The 15,341-nt window shown below is 38.7% G+C and overlaps 1 protein-coding gene across 1 annotated transcript; it reads right to left on the reverse strand.

Moving 5' to 3' along the window:
- Window positions 1-328: 328 nt before the first annotated feature.
- On the reverse strand, window positions 329-4,037 carry LOC306847057 (gonadotropin-releasing hormone II receptor-like; the record flags this gene model as incomplete). The annotated part of the gene is made up of 3 exons (XM_079380797.1): window positions 329-735; window positions 1,156-1,363; window positions 3,507-4,037. The coding sequence occupies 3 exons, from the start codon at window positions 4,035-4,037 to the stop codon at window positions 329-331; spliced, it is 1,146 nt and encodes a 381-aa protein (XP_079236923.1).
- Between the last annotated feature and the right edge of the window lie 11,304 nt (window positions 4,038-15,341).

The raw sequence follows: 15,341 nt of genomic DNA on the forward strand, positions 1-15,341 counted from the left end.
TTATAACCCTGTTCCAGACCAGTAAAAATATCACGTTCAAGGTATTGCCTGAGGCATTGTGCTGTTATTTGGTCTTTTACATTCATATTTACCTGTAGTTACATCTTTCTAGAAGATATCCAAGCTTGAAACCACAATGTGATACTGTTGCTTTTCCATGTTCAAGTGGATTCAAACCGAATTCAAGCAAACGGATACTTGCTCATACTATAAATACCAAGAAACCATCAGCAGCATATACATGTCTGGACACAGAGTAAAAGTCTAGTGTTTCATGTTGGGCAAAATCCCAAATAGTATCTCTACCTCATTGAGGTGTCTTGACCCTCTATGCTTGTTGTCCGCTGGGCTGGTCACCGCTTCCAAGGTCCGACTCGGCTCCTCCGCTTGCACCCCCTCTCCTTGCGGAGAGTCGGTCCAGTGATTTCGGAGAAGAGTTTTGAGTCCTTCTGCTGAAGCAGCTGGTTATGTCCGCTCGGAACGAGGGTGTGAAGAAACCATAGATGACCGGATCGCAGCATGTGTTGAGGTTGCCGAAGACGAAGAGAGCGTGATGGATGTATTCTGGCATCACCTGCAGCATACGAGGCTGAAACCAGTACCAGATGCCCAGCAGGTAGTATGGTGTCCAGCACACCACAAATGACGCCACAATGATGATGGTCATCTTCAGGGTCTTCATGCGTGCTTTTGGGATTATGTCAGCTCCACTGCGTCTCAGACAAGGTTCCCCACCTACAAAACACAATGCAAGTTAGAAGAAGTCTAGAAAATGGTGCTGTGTGAACTTCCTTACCATTTTGATCCAGAAACCAGTCAATGAAAAAGGAAAATCTATGCTTTCTGGTGATATAACACTTGAAAACTCAAACTCTGTACTGCTGTTTGAACTGAGGCCTCTGCATCGATCTGTATTACCACACAAAAGAGCCTCTAAACTATTTTTTTGAAATTCACTTTAAAACTGATGTCATTTGAGATGAGACTTGGTTTTACCAAAAATAACACATTAAAAGTAAAAATTCAAGGCAGCCCAAGAACCTGTCTCATTAACTGTAAGAAGTAAATTCTGCATAAAATTCAGTACACTATGGATGAGGTCACACTGTTTATCAATGACAGGTACCATGTCAGAAGACAGCAAAAGTAAATTACCCTTTCCTTTACCACGAGGCATTTGGCGGTTGATTTCCACGAGGATTCGCGTATAGCAGAAGCTCATTACCAGCAGAGGGAACACATACAGGGTGACAAAGTGGAACATGTTGTAGGCTGTCTCCTGCCAGCGCTGCTGGAAGCTTCCATGAGTTACACACTGCACAAAGTCAACTCCTTCAGCCTTAATTGCCCTGAAAATAAATAACTGAAACGATAAAGAGAAATTTATAAAGAAAATCAACATAGGGTTTTGTGTTAGTTTTAGTTTTTTTTGGTTATCTGGGTATTTACCTTATTTCTCCTATTTCTCCTTATTTCTCTTATTCGTTTCTCATACAAAACTATTGTATTATGGCATGTGCTTTTGTATCCTTTATAGAAACTTGAAAGCTCCGGTCTTCATTGCAATTCCATGACAAAATTTCACCTTTTATGTTCCACTGAAGAAAGAAAGTCCTACAGGTTTGGAATGACATGAGGGTCAGTTAATGATTTGTTTTTAGGTAGACTAACCCTTTAATCACTTTGTAATCTGCTGATTACTTGCTGTTTTGCATAAAAATATTCACACATCTTCTACAAATAACTACACCATGTGAAATGTAAAGCCTCAAAGTTTGCAAATAGACTAACAGCAAGCCAAAAAGTTTTTATGTCATGAATTGAGACTTGTGAACTTGAAATAGAGCATTGTGATGACAAAACGCTCCTTGTGGCAAATCCCTAATTTGGATTACATATTTAGATTCCAAAAATTGAGTACTGTAATTCGATTAAATTACATTTTAAATTACTCATAAGAAGACAAGTTACTTTATTTTATTGATTACATGATTACATATAATTGACATGAATTAATGATTCTTCCTATTTCCTCTTTTTCATCTTTTAAATATTCCTTTCTAAAATATCCAACACATGGCATACAGGTAAACAAATAAAATATAAAATTTTCAGTAAGTGTTTTATTTACATTGATTAATTTGACATATTTACAATTGTATTAATTATTAGCTTTCATTAAACTCCCAAAACCCCTGCAGTTCCTTGATGAACCCCAATTTGGGAAACGTTGACACTTCATGTTTTTAATAACAACGAATGGAATATATTTATTTTCTTTCTCTTTGTATTTTTGTATTAAGATTATCCTATTTAAATCAATATAATAAACAAGTTAGGTCAAAAGTTATCTAAAAGTAATCCAAAAGTAGTATGATTATATTACCTAAAATGTGTAATATAATGGATTGCGTTATTAAATATAAATTTTTAATGTAACTTGGAATCAGGAGTGGATTGCAATTGGCAAGTAATACCCAGCTCTGATTGTAGGTGTTCCCCTGACTTTGTAAATCCATTTTTGGGTCATTCTAGAATATAGAATATGGAAAGAAAACATTTTGCTATCTCTGTTGAACTTCAATGAAACATTGTAAATTCTTGTCACGTTATCACTTTGTGCTTTCAGATTTAATTTTTTTTTTTTGCTCCAGGTATTTTTATATTTGATATACTTCTCTATTTTCTGCTACACCATTTATCTGGTAGCACACAATGTGACAGAGGAAAACCCTGTTTCGCGTGCACAGAATACAGGTGTCGCGAAGTATAGATGTATCAATATCCATAATTCACCACCCACTCTCTTCAGAATCATATCTCTTTCCCATTATCCATGGATGCCTAACTGACCTTTTCTCAGAAAGGCTTCTTTATCTCTCTTTTAATGATTTTAAAAGCCATGGCCACATCCACAGGCTGCTAAAAATGACATTACTGGAATTAAATGTGTGGAGAGAAACAGTTCTATCAGAGGGAAAGATAGGCAAGACACACTGACAAGATTCAACCAGGCATTTCAAAGGTTATAGAAAATGCCCCGGGACTACTGTAGCTTGACAAATAGGATCTATAATCAATGTAACAAGAGCTCACTGAGGAGTCACTGACCCAGGGTCAGTTATTGCATCACTTTAAGCCACAACTAATTACTTAAATGAAATGCTTAAGCTTAGATGGCTATCAGGAAATGCATGTCGTAGGCTGAAAGTGAAAGTGAATTAAATTTGAAACTTTGAAACTGAACTCCACTTTTTTCCCTCAGAGGTGAAATGTGTCATTGCATCATTAAATTAGTGTGATTATCTGTTTATAGTTGTCTCTTCATATTAAGCTGGAATAGGACGCAGTATTTAGAAAAAGACATGCATCACCGTCAACAAGTGTTTTCTAACACCAACATTATCATCCATCTATAAATCCTCCAAGGCAGTTTTGTGCTGTTTCATAACAAGACAAGTCCCACAGATGACAACCCCAATTAATATAACATCTTTTTAATTTACCTGCGGAGAGGCAAGCAGGATACTGAGGATCCAGGCAGCCAGCAACATCCTCCTATTCCTGCGGCTGGCATCCAGAGCTTCCAGCGGGTGCAGGATTGCATGGTGCCTGTCCAGACTCACCACCACCAGGATAAATGCTGCCGAATGCATGGCAAAAAGCTTGAGGAAGCACAGGATCTTGCACATGGCATTGCCGGCATACCACTGCACTGTGATATTCCATATAGCGTCAAGTGGCATCACCACAAAAGTCATGACCAGGTCTGCGGAGGCCAGGCTGGCAATGAGAGGCCGCAGGTGGGAGGCCAGGTGGCGTCCTCGTCCCCGGGTCACGTTGATCAACACTGAGAGGTTACTGATAGCTGCGAAGACAAACAGCACCAGGGTGGCTGCCACACGGAAGCGCGCAGCCACAGTGAATGTGGGTGTCTCCCAGTCTGAAGGAAAGCGAGGAGGGGTGGCGTTCAGCACAGAGGAGATTTCCCAAATGCTTGTGGGGCTTACTGACAGAAGAGACACGTTTCCTGACATCCTGTGAAAGGGGGGGAAAGAGGTTTTGTTGCATGAGCAAGGCTTTTTCTGTTACACAAAAGTATAATTGTTATAATATTCTATGAGATTTCAGTATCACATGGTCTCTGTGTATATATTAAGGTTGGATAACATTTAGAATTTAAGAATTGGCTACTTTTCAATTTGAATTAGAAGAAATTTGTTAAAAATAAAAAAGTATATACATTTAAAATATACCTTCTCATCAAAGTTGTATTTCTTTGATAATAAATACAATAAAAACTGTAATATTATTAAATATTATTACAATTTGAAATAACTGTTTTCTATTTTATTATATTTTAAAGGGGTGGTTGATTGCGATTTCGCTTTTTTAACATTAGTTAGTGTGTAGTGTTGCTGTTTGAGCACAAACCATATCTGCAAAGTTGCAGCGCTGAAAGTTCAATATTCTAAAGCAGCGGTTCTTAATACTGTTCCTCACATCCCCTGCTCTGCATCTCTCTCTCTCAGATTGAGATTCAGATTGTCAGATCAGCTCCAACTAACTGTTCCAATTATACACTTATTTTCACATAGCAATGAGAAGCGTTATACATGGACGCGTGTGCGGTTGCTGTGCTGTATTAAAGCTTTAATCAGGATAAAACGTATATTAAAAGCTAACAGAAGCTGTAGCACTTACAAATAACAGCGTATCTAAAAGTATGAACCAACAACAAACAAACATAGCATTAAGAGACATGCTTGCACAGGTTCTGCGCAATCCTCTTCACTAATATCCTCTGCTTCTCGTTCGGGCTCAAATTTATAAGCAATACAGACGACGCCATTGTTTACAATAAAACCGGAGAGGCAGTTTAACCAATCACAACACACTGGACCAGCTAACCAATCTGTGCCCATTGCGTATTTCTGAGGGAGGGGCATATTAAAACCAGGAAATAATTGGGGCGTTTATCAGAGAAGGGACAGAGCGGTGTAGAATAAAGGTAAATTATGTGAAAAAAAATGCGTTTTTTTTTTTAAACGAAGCATGAACACATGTTTGACTGCACCCCATAAACACAATCAAGCCTAGAAAAAAACAGTCAACCACCCCTTTAAAATATAATTATTCCTGTGATGGCAAAGCTGAATTTTTAACAGTCATTATTCCAGTCTTCAGTGTCACACGATCCTTCAGAAATCATTCTAATATGCTGATTTGATGTTCAATGTTTCTTATTATGATCAATGTTTGTGTACAGCGTACAGGTTACAAAAGGACAGCATTTATTTATTAGTAGCATTCCAAATGTATGTACTGAAAACATTCAGAACAACTGAAAATAATCGGTTTCAATAAATAAATAGGGTAAATGGACCCCAAGCAAATGTAAATTAATTATACACATCTGTAGGTGACATTTCTAACAGATCTGTTTGTCTATAAAATCTTCAAGCTTTCAAGCAAGGCTTTGTCAATAAATCATTCGCAGTTGGTTTGATCTTGACAAACCTTCCTTTTCTACCTTTTTTCATTTTCACTTAGTGCACTTATTTTTATTTTGCCAATTTCGTTTTACTTTAATTCTATTGCCTTCAAATTCAGATTGCAATTCTGCATTGATACCTAATTCTATTACCTTCAAATTCAGATTGCAATTCTACCAATTGCTACCTTTAAGTTTAAAGGTTTAGAGGCCAGACAGACAGATGCGCACTCATGAGTTAACTGAAAGAGAGCCAACTCTTCAATTTAGATTTTTGCTCAACTGTAGATTCATGGCATCTCTTCATGCACTTTACTAAATAATAATGCATTCTAAAATTCAGCAAAATGTTCACTAAGACATGAATATTCAGATCACATCACCTAGAAAGCCTGATTACCATTACATTACAGTCACCACAGAGGCATTCGTCACCCTCGACTTTTCACCCAAACATCCATCTCCTCTGCAGTGTTATATCCTCAGCATCTCAGCACCCATCTGCCATCGCATCTTTCACAGATAAAAATCTCTTGCCAGAGGCATTTTTTTCACTCTGGGTCTCCTCTAGCAAATAGGGGGTCCTTGGTTAAGTGACAGAGAGATAGATTACACCTACAAAGTTTTTTAAAGGTCTATATATAAACCTCCGAGACTACTATCAGGGGTCTGCGTTGAGATTATGCACAGCAGACTGAGATGCGCAATTAAGTAATTCATGCATACAGTACAGATGTTCTAATTGCCTTCATCATTCTTGTTAAAAAAAAAATATATATTTTTTTTTAAATCATTTCTAATTGAGTGATTATGTGATAAGATAAGAGTTTACATTCTTGATAACATCATGCTGCCGGAAGACAAAATATGTTTTAATGGTTAAGGGTTCCCACCCCAGCTCTGGTTCAGATATAAATGCCCTGTCATGTTGACAAATGGCTGTTGTCAGTATTTCCCTTCGCTCTCAAAGTGATATGGTCTTTTGTATAGCTGTAGTCTGGTAAACAGCATGGAGGTGATAGATAGAGAGCACCCTAGTGAACATGACTGCTGCACCAGTCTCCCTTGTCTCTGCCCCCCCCCCCCCCCCCCCCCCCACACACACACACACACATACCAAATTGCACAGCACTCCAGTACATCTCTGCCTTTTCGCTGCAATTGTTCTTCATGCTTGACATGAAATATATTCTCTAAATAGTAGCAATGTCTTGACCTGGAGAAACTTACTTTGTAATTTTCCATCTAGTGAAATCAATATGTATTTAAAAATACATTTCATGAAAGATATTAGTTCTTGTTGTTGTTTGTTTGATTAATCAAATGAGCCAATGTATGTATCTGCTCTATGAATTAGCATTTTACAGCTGTTATAATAGATGTCCTTGGCTTCACTGTCATCCTGTTTATATGAGAGATTGCTTGAATGATTGCTGGACATCTGCCCACGGGAAACATGGCGGATTTGCACTGCTGCCTCTTAATGTTGGTAAACATTATGCAAATATATGCAAAGAAGAGTGTCAGCCGTCATAACTCTTTGTAATATAGCACAAGTGAGGTCATGAAGATGAAAATCTTACTAAAGTGCTGTTAGAAATGCAGAATCACAAAACTACTTTACTTTAAATTTCTTTATTGTTTTCTTTTGAATGGAATGCGTTGTTTTCTTTGGTGGATTCATCATACATTCATTCAATGCTGTTCAGAAAACCAAAAATATTCCATGATTTTTAGGGATCATTGTCATCATAATCTCCAAAACTTTGCCTGTGAATTTGTGTAATTATATTCATATCCTTGCTCACATGACTAATGACTTGGAGCCAGCTAATTAAGATAGGAGTGATGAGAATATTAAAATTTCATGGCAAATGAATGTGTAAATGGGCTGATATTTTCCAGAGTGGGATGATATTCACCAAAGTGGCCTGAAACAAGACTTTATAGCTTATTCATTTTTATTCTGACCCACAAAAGAGACAGAAAATACAAGGAAATGTGTTTTATAATGCCACTTCTCCCACTGACCATATGTCTATTGGACATTTTTGCTGAGTGTTTAGTTTATCAGATGTCATATGTCATGAAGCACATATTTAATAGCCGAAAAGGAATTGTGCATGCTTCATAAGATTCATCTCTGCAGGGTTTAGTAGCTAATTAATTTATGCCAGATATTAGTGTAAAATAGTTAGATTTTAATTATATCAGTTACACTGTGTCTTTAGTACACCTTTGATACACATTCAAGATTAATCATTAATTTGTTGGTTCTTTTACATTAGTTTATTAAAACAGAAGTGATTCTGAAATCAATTTCAAACTTAAGATCGTTTAATTGCCTCTGCAGACCTATAGTTAACTGTCCACATTCTTGCATTTCTGCGCATCATATGATATGATCACATTTGATGATCATAATACTGATGATCAGTCACTCGATGGCCAGAAATATTTTCAGTTGAGGCTGTTTAGTTTCTAAGGCAAAATCTTTTACTTGCATCTCTTCAGTAAACGCATTACAGTAGTTAATGGCTCTCATGCACAACTGGAACAGTAAAAGAGACAGACTTACCTGTATGCTGCAATGTGTGATTTGTAGATCAATCCATAAATATTCCACTTATTTCCACTAACATGCGGACAGTTATTTACATCTAGACATGCTGCACTCGAGAAAATAAATGCAATTCATTTAGCAGTCCGTTATCAGATCAGAATAAGTGCAGTGTTGGTACGCTGGTAAATCCACGAGGGCTCTCGTTCTCCTCCCATCCCCGCATGAGCTTGACGGCACCATGGACTCCTGTAGGGAACAGTTTGCCGCAGTCAATGGTAATTCACTCATCAGGGTGGTAAAGATGATTTCCCGGTGCAAAAGTTTAGCTGCTTAACGATGTAGCATAGTAGGGCACTTTGTAAGAAGCTACATGTTGTTTTAGCCGCACTTTTTGCCAAAAAACGAAGGTTTAAAGGGACTCGCGGAGCTGTCCAGGTGCTGAAGAGTCTCCAGTGGAAGAAGCCAAGAGCTTCACAGTCTGTACAGCAGCCAGCGCTGCTTCACCCACATATACACTCTTCAACTACACAACACCCTCCTCAACATAACTGCACAGTGAGGAAACTTCAGCGTCATCTTCATCTGAACGGGAAAACAATTAAAAATGCTACAATAAAAATCTGTAAGTTGGTTAACTGTTATTTAGCTTACCAGGCTACACGATATACTTTTACAGTAAAAAAAATAATATGCGAACTAAACAAATGTTTAGATTTTATTTAAAAAGTTCGTTTGTTTTTATTTTTGTTTATTAGTAGATATATAGAGTGTTTTATTCAGTTAATGCTTGTTGCTTTGTTTTAGTCTTGTATTATTATAATAGTCTTATTATTATTATTGGGTAGTCAGTCTACAATTCAATTTTAAAATCGGAAAATATGTTTCAAATTATTTCACACTGTTATCATGTATCTGTTTGAGACTGGATATATAAGCTATACAAAATAACTAATATACTCGATGAACTTTATTCAGGGTAAAGCCCTATTTAATTTTTGACAGGAACGAAAACGAGGCTGAGAGGGATGAAAGTAGCAAGTAGGCTACAGTGTTTTCTATGGATTGTACTTTCAGTATACCAAACCTCCAAAATACATTTTGCATGTTATTAATACGCAGAAACTGACGTCAAGTCAAGTCACCTTTATTTATATAGCGCTTTTAACAATGCAAATTGTGTCAAAGCAACTGCACAATATCAAAAAAGGAAAATAGTGTGTCAGTAATGTAAAATGAAAAGATTAAAAAAAAACATTTTCAGTTAAAGGCATTTCATTATTGAATTCAGTGATGTCATTATCCAGCTCAGTTCAGTTTAAATAGTGTCTTTGCAATCAGGTCGACGATATCGCTGGAAATGAAGTGTCCCCAACTAAGCAAGCCAGAGGCGACAGCGGCAAGGAACCAAAACTCCATCGGTGACAGAATGGAGAAAAAAACCTTGGGAGAAACCAGGCTCAGTCGGGGGCCAGTTCTTGTCTGGCCAAACGAACCAGTAGTTCAATTCCAACTGCAGCAAAGTCAGATTGTAAGGGCTCAACTAGTTCCAGTGGTCTTTCCCGATGGCTGTCTAAGTGGCGGTGTCCTCACTGGGGATCTGTCTCTAGCGCTTATCTCGGTGTCCTAGTCTCCGCTGACGTTCAGGGCTGTAGAGGTCGTCTCTGGGTGCTGATCCACCATCTGATCTTGATACAGACTGGATCTGGTGACTGCAGTGACCATCTGGGCTGCATACGGACCGGATCGGGTGGCTACGGTGACTGGGGATATGTCCCCGGGGCTCATCCAGGTGTCCGGCCTCCGCTGACGATCAGGGCCACATACATCATCTCCCGGCACCGATCCACCATCTGATCCGGACACGGACTGAGAAACAGAATAGAAACAGACAAATATTAGCATAGATGCCATTCTTCTTATGATGTAACAAGTATATCATGTGTTATGGGGAGTGTTTCCGGTTCCGGTTGATCTAATTAATGCAGCCTAACAATCCTTTAACGGATTTGAATAACAGAAGTGTATTAGTGTGTTATGTGTAAGCCAGGTTAAAGAAATGTGTCTTTAATCTAGATTTAAACTGACAGAGTGTGTCTGTGTTACATGTCTGTTTTAGTTTCTGTTGTTGACCTAGTTTTACCTGTCTTGTTAAGTTCATCATCGCCACCTGTTGTTTATTAATTATCCCATTAGCCCCTAGGTTTATAAGTCCTGAGTTTTCCCCATTTCAGTTGCCAGTTATTGTTTATGTTACACGTCTCAAGTTCTCTGTGATTAAAGCATATTGTTTTTGATATTCCTGCCTGCCCAGTCCTTGTCTGCCTTCCTGGAGCAAACGTAACAGAATAACTGGCCAATACTGTTTTGAGCTGCGTTTTTCCCCTTTTTGTTTTGCTCATTTTTTCATGGACCATCCCACCGTACAACTTCTCTGCCTGAAGCAGGGAGATCACCCGCTGGAAGCTCACACCCAGGATTACATTCAGCTCGCGTGCCTTGCTCACTATCCAGACCGCTCGCTCTGTGTTTTTTACTACACCAGCCTCAGCGAGTCAAAGGCACGCGTTCCAGCGGGCGGTCCTAAAGAGGATTTCGCCGCCTTTGTGGAGTGGGTGCTGGTACACAACGACTCTGTGTTCACCATCGGCCCTGTGTAGGATGATTTCGCCACCAACCCCACTCCACAACTGCCAGAGACCAGCCCACCACCAGCGAAAGATGCGACGGAGGTGTCGCACGAGCCCACCGCAGACCGAGGAGTTCGGCGCACCGCGATGGAGGAACTTGGACCGAGGACAAGGTCGGAAGTTACCATCGCCCTGGAGCCTACTTCTCCGCAATGGTCTGACCAGGTGTGTGAGCCGGCTACACCGCTGAGTGCTGAGAGAGTGTTAGTGGAGTTCGGGGAGTTGGAGGATTGCCCCACCCACACTCCTACCGCGATGAGTGAGTACGAACTGGCCTCTGGTGGATATTATGATGAGCTGAAGGACATTTTTTCGGTGGACCTAATTGACTTTTTTGGAGAGGTGAACCCTAAGCCCCCTATTCTTCCCAATACTCCTGTGTCTCCGCTGGTCCCGTCCAGCCCTGAATCTCCTGTGTCTCCGCTGGTCCCGTCCAGCCCTGAGTCTCCTGTGCTTCCTGTGTGTCCTGAATTCCCGCCCAGCCTCCCTCTCCCGCCTCCTCATTCAACCAGTCCTTCAGCCAACCACCCAATAAACAACCACCCAATAAAGCATTACAATAGTCTAACCTTGAGGTCATAAACGCATGAATTCGTTTTTCTGCATTTGACGTTGAGAGCATAGGTCGCAATTTAGATATGTTTTTGAGATGGAAAAACGCAGTTTTACAGATGCTAGAAACATGGCTTTCAAATGAAAGATTGCTATCAAACAGCACACCTAGGTTCCTAACTGATGAAGAAGAATTGACAGAGCAGCCGTCAAGTGTTAGATAGTGTTCTAGGTTATTACATGTGGGGTTTTTAGGTCTGATAATTAACACCTCTGTTTTTTCAGAATTTAGCAGTAAGAAGTTACTCGTCATCCAGTTTTTTATATCGACTATGCATTCCGTTAGTTTCTCAATTTGATGTGTTTCACTGGGGCGCAAAGAAATATAGAGCTGAGTATCATCAGCATAACAGTGAAAACTAACACCATGTCTCCTGATAATATCTCCCAAGGGTAACATTTAAGTCGTGAAAAGTAACGACCCTAGTACTGATCCTTGAGGTACTCCCTACTGCACTTGTTATCGATATGATACCTCTTCATTCACTGCTACGAACTGATGGCGTTCAGATAAGTACCTTGCTAATGCACTTCCACTAATGTCAACAAAGTGTTCTAGTCTATTTAAAAGAATGTTGTGGTTGATAGTGTCGAACGCAGCGCTAAGATCCAGTAGAACTAATAAAGAGATACAACCACGGTCAGATGATAGAAGCAGGTCATTTGTAACTCTAATGAGAGCAGTCTCAGTACTATGATACGGTTTAAATCCTGACTGGAATTCCTCACAAATACTATTTTTCTCTAAGAAGGGATATAATTGTGAGGATACTACCTTTTCTAGTATCTTTGACAGAAAAGGGAGATTTGAGATCGGTCTGTAATTAACTAAATCTTTGGGGTCAAGTTGTGGTTTTTTAATGAGAGGCTTAATAACAGCTAATTTGAAGGTTTTGGGGACATATCCTAATGACAGTGATGGATTAATAATAGCCAAAAGAGGATCTATGACTTCTGGAAGCAGCTCTTTTAGTAGTTTAGATGGAATAGGGTCTAACATACATGTTGTTGGTTTAGGTGATTTAACAAATTTATACAATTCTTCCTCTCCTAGTAGAGAATGAGTGAATTTGTTCCTCAGGGGATCTATAGTGCACTATCTGATGCGATATTGTAGCTGACTGCTGCATGGTTACAATTTTATCTCTGATAGAATCGATCTTGGAAGTAAAGTAGTTCATAAAGTCATTACTGCTGTGCTTTTGGGAAATGCCAACACTTGTTGATGCTTTATTTTTCGTTAATTTAGTGACTGTATTGAATAAATACCGGGGGTTATGTTTGTTTTCTTCTAGAAGAGAAAAAAAGTCATCAGATCTAGCAGTTTTTAATGCTTTTCTGTAGGATAGGGTATTTTCCCGCCAGGCTATACGAAATACCTCTAGTTTTGTTTTCCTCCATCTGCTCTCCATTTTCCGGGCTGCTCTCTTTAAGGTGCGAGTGTGATCATTATACCAAGGAGTCGGACTGTTTTCTTTGATCTTCCTTAAGCGTAAAGGAGCAACTGTATCTAAAGTGCTAGAAAAGAGAGAGTCCATAGTTTCTGTTAGATCATCAAGTTTTTCTGCGCTGTTGGATATGTTGAGGAATTGAGCTAAATCAGGAAGATTACTTACAAAGCAGTCTTTTGTGGTAGAGGTGATGGTTCTACCATACTTGTAACAAGGAGTAGAATTTACAGTTTTAGCTATATGGAGTTTACACAAGACTAGATAATGATCTGAGATGTCACTGCTTTGCTGCAGAATTTCAACACCACTAACATCAATTCCATGTGACAGTATTAAATCTAGAGTATGATTTCGACAATGGGTAGGTTCGGAAACGTGTTGTCTAACCCCAATAGAGTTCAGAATGTCTATGAATGCTGATCCTAATGCATCTTTTTCATTATCGACATGGATATTAAAATCAACAACAATTAAGACTTTATCTGCAGCCAGTACTAACTCAGATAGAAAATCAGCAAATTCTTTAATAAAGTCTGTATGGTGCCCTGGTGGCCTGTATACAGTAGCCAGTACAAACATCACAGGGGATTTCTCACTAACATGTGTTTCTCTAGATAATGTTATGCGCAGCACCATAACTTCAAACGAGTTATACTTAAAGCCTGAGAAATACTGAGAATATTGCTATAAATTGTAGCAACACCTCCCCCTTTACCTTTCGGACGTGGCTCATTTTTATAGCAGTAATCTTGGGGGGTGGACTCATTTAAAGTAATGTATTCATCTGGTTTTAGCCATGTTTCTGTCAAACAGAGCAAATCTAGATTATTATCATTGATCAAATCATTTACAAAAAGTGCTTTTGTAGAAAGGGACCTGATATTCAGTAAGCCGAGCTTTATCAATTGTTTCTCTGTATTGTAAACATTTTTTATTTATTGAACATCAGTTAAATTGTTACTCTTAATTTGGTTTGGACGTTTTCTGTATTTTCTAGTTCGGGGAACAGACACAGTCTCTATAGTGCGATATCTGGGTGAAGGAGTCTCTATGTGCTGACGTTACGATACGCACCCACACATACAATTTACCACATTGTAATCGGAGACCCACCCCCAGCCCTCAAACTAAACTGGTCCGGGTATGCACGGCCATATCTCAGCCAAAATCAGACCAGCCCTTATGGTCCATAATTGGGCCGAATTTGGCTAAATGTGCCGTGTCTCAGTGCAAATCGGGCCGGATCCGCATATCCAAAGCCTAGCCAAATCTGGCAACCATTACTAGGCCAGAGCTGGCTCACTTTTGGTGAGCCGCTGCCAGAACACAGCCGAGTGAACGGACAATCAGCCGCAATTGGCCCGATTGCGCTGGCACTGTAAAAAAAAAAAAAAAGTTGAGCCAACTTAAAATTTTAAAGCAACCAGCTTTTAGCAGATTTTTGAGTTCTCTAAACTTATTTTTGTAGGAGATTCTCAGCTTTTTGTTATATGAACTTAAAACAACAAGTTGAGAAAACTCAAAAATCTGCATTTAGTTTGTTGCCTTAAAATTTCAAGTTGGCTCAACTTTTTTTTTTTTTTTTTACAGATGTTAAAGGTTCTTTTTGGAACCATTTAGACAAAAAGGTTCTTCTATGGCGTCGTGAAGTACCTTTATTTTTAAGAGTATGTTTTAGGCCTAATAAGTTGAGATATATTACCAATGTTCAAGATAAACAAAAATAGTTGAAACAGCTGAAGTAGTAGTTTGCAAGTAGGCCTTTTGAACTGTTGTAATGTGTCAAGACACAATTGACTCTCTGTAACTGCTGTAGAGACCAATTTTTAGAGCCATTTTTTCATCGTACCTCTTGTAAGTAAGTAATTTTATTTGTATAGCACTTTTCATACATAAAATGCAACTCAAAGTGCTTCACAAGCATAAAACAAATATTAAAAAACAACGTCATCAAAAGCAAAATATAAACAAGTATAAGTAAATATAATACACACAAATATAATACACACACTTCACACACTATTTTGATCATAAGCAACTGTAAAAGGTATGTCTTAACACGCTTTTTAAAAATATAAATACTGGTTGACTCTCTCACTTCATTTGGAAGACAGTTCCAAATTTTTGGAGCATAGTGACTAAAAGAAGTACCGCCAGATCGCTTGAGATTTACTGTATAATATGCTAAAAGTCCAGCACTAGAGGATCGTAACGTTCGATTAGGAATATATCTTGACAAACAATCAGAAATATAAGAAGGTGTCAAGTTATGCAATGCTTTATACACTAATGTAAGAATCTTATAGTCAATCCTTTGATGCACAGGTAACCAGTGTCATTCCATTAAAACCGGTGTAATATGTTCTTGTTTTTTCAATTTCATTAATACTCTGGATGCTGCATTTTGTATCAATTGCAGCTTAACCATAGAACCCTTAGGTAGACCAGTATACACAGCATTACAGTAATCAAGTCGAGAGAAGATAAATACATGAATTAGTTTCTTAGCATCGTTAAAAGATAAAAAAGGACGA

This window comes from Barbus barbus (genome assembly GCF_936440315.1).
Source record: "Barbus barbus genome assembly, chromosome: 27".
Taxonomy (NCBI): Eukaryota; Metazoa; Chordata; class Actinopteri; order Cypriniformes; family Cyprinidae; genus Barbus; species Barbus barbus.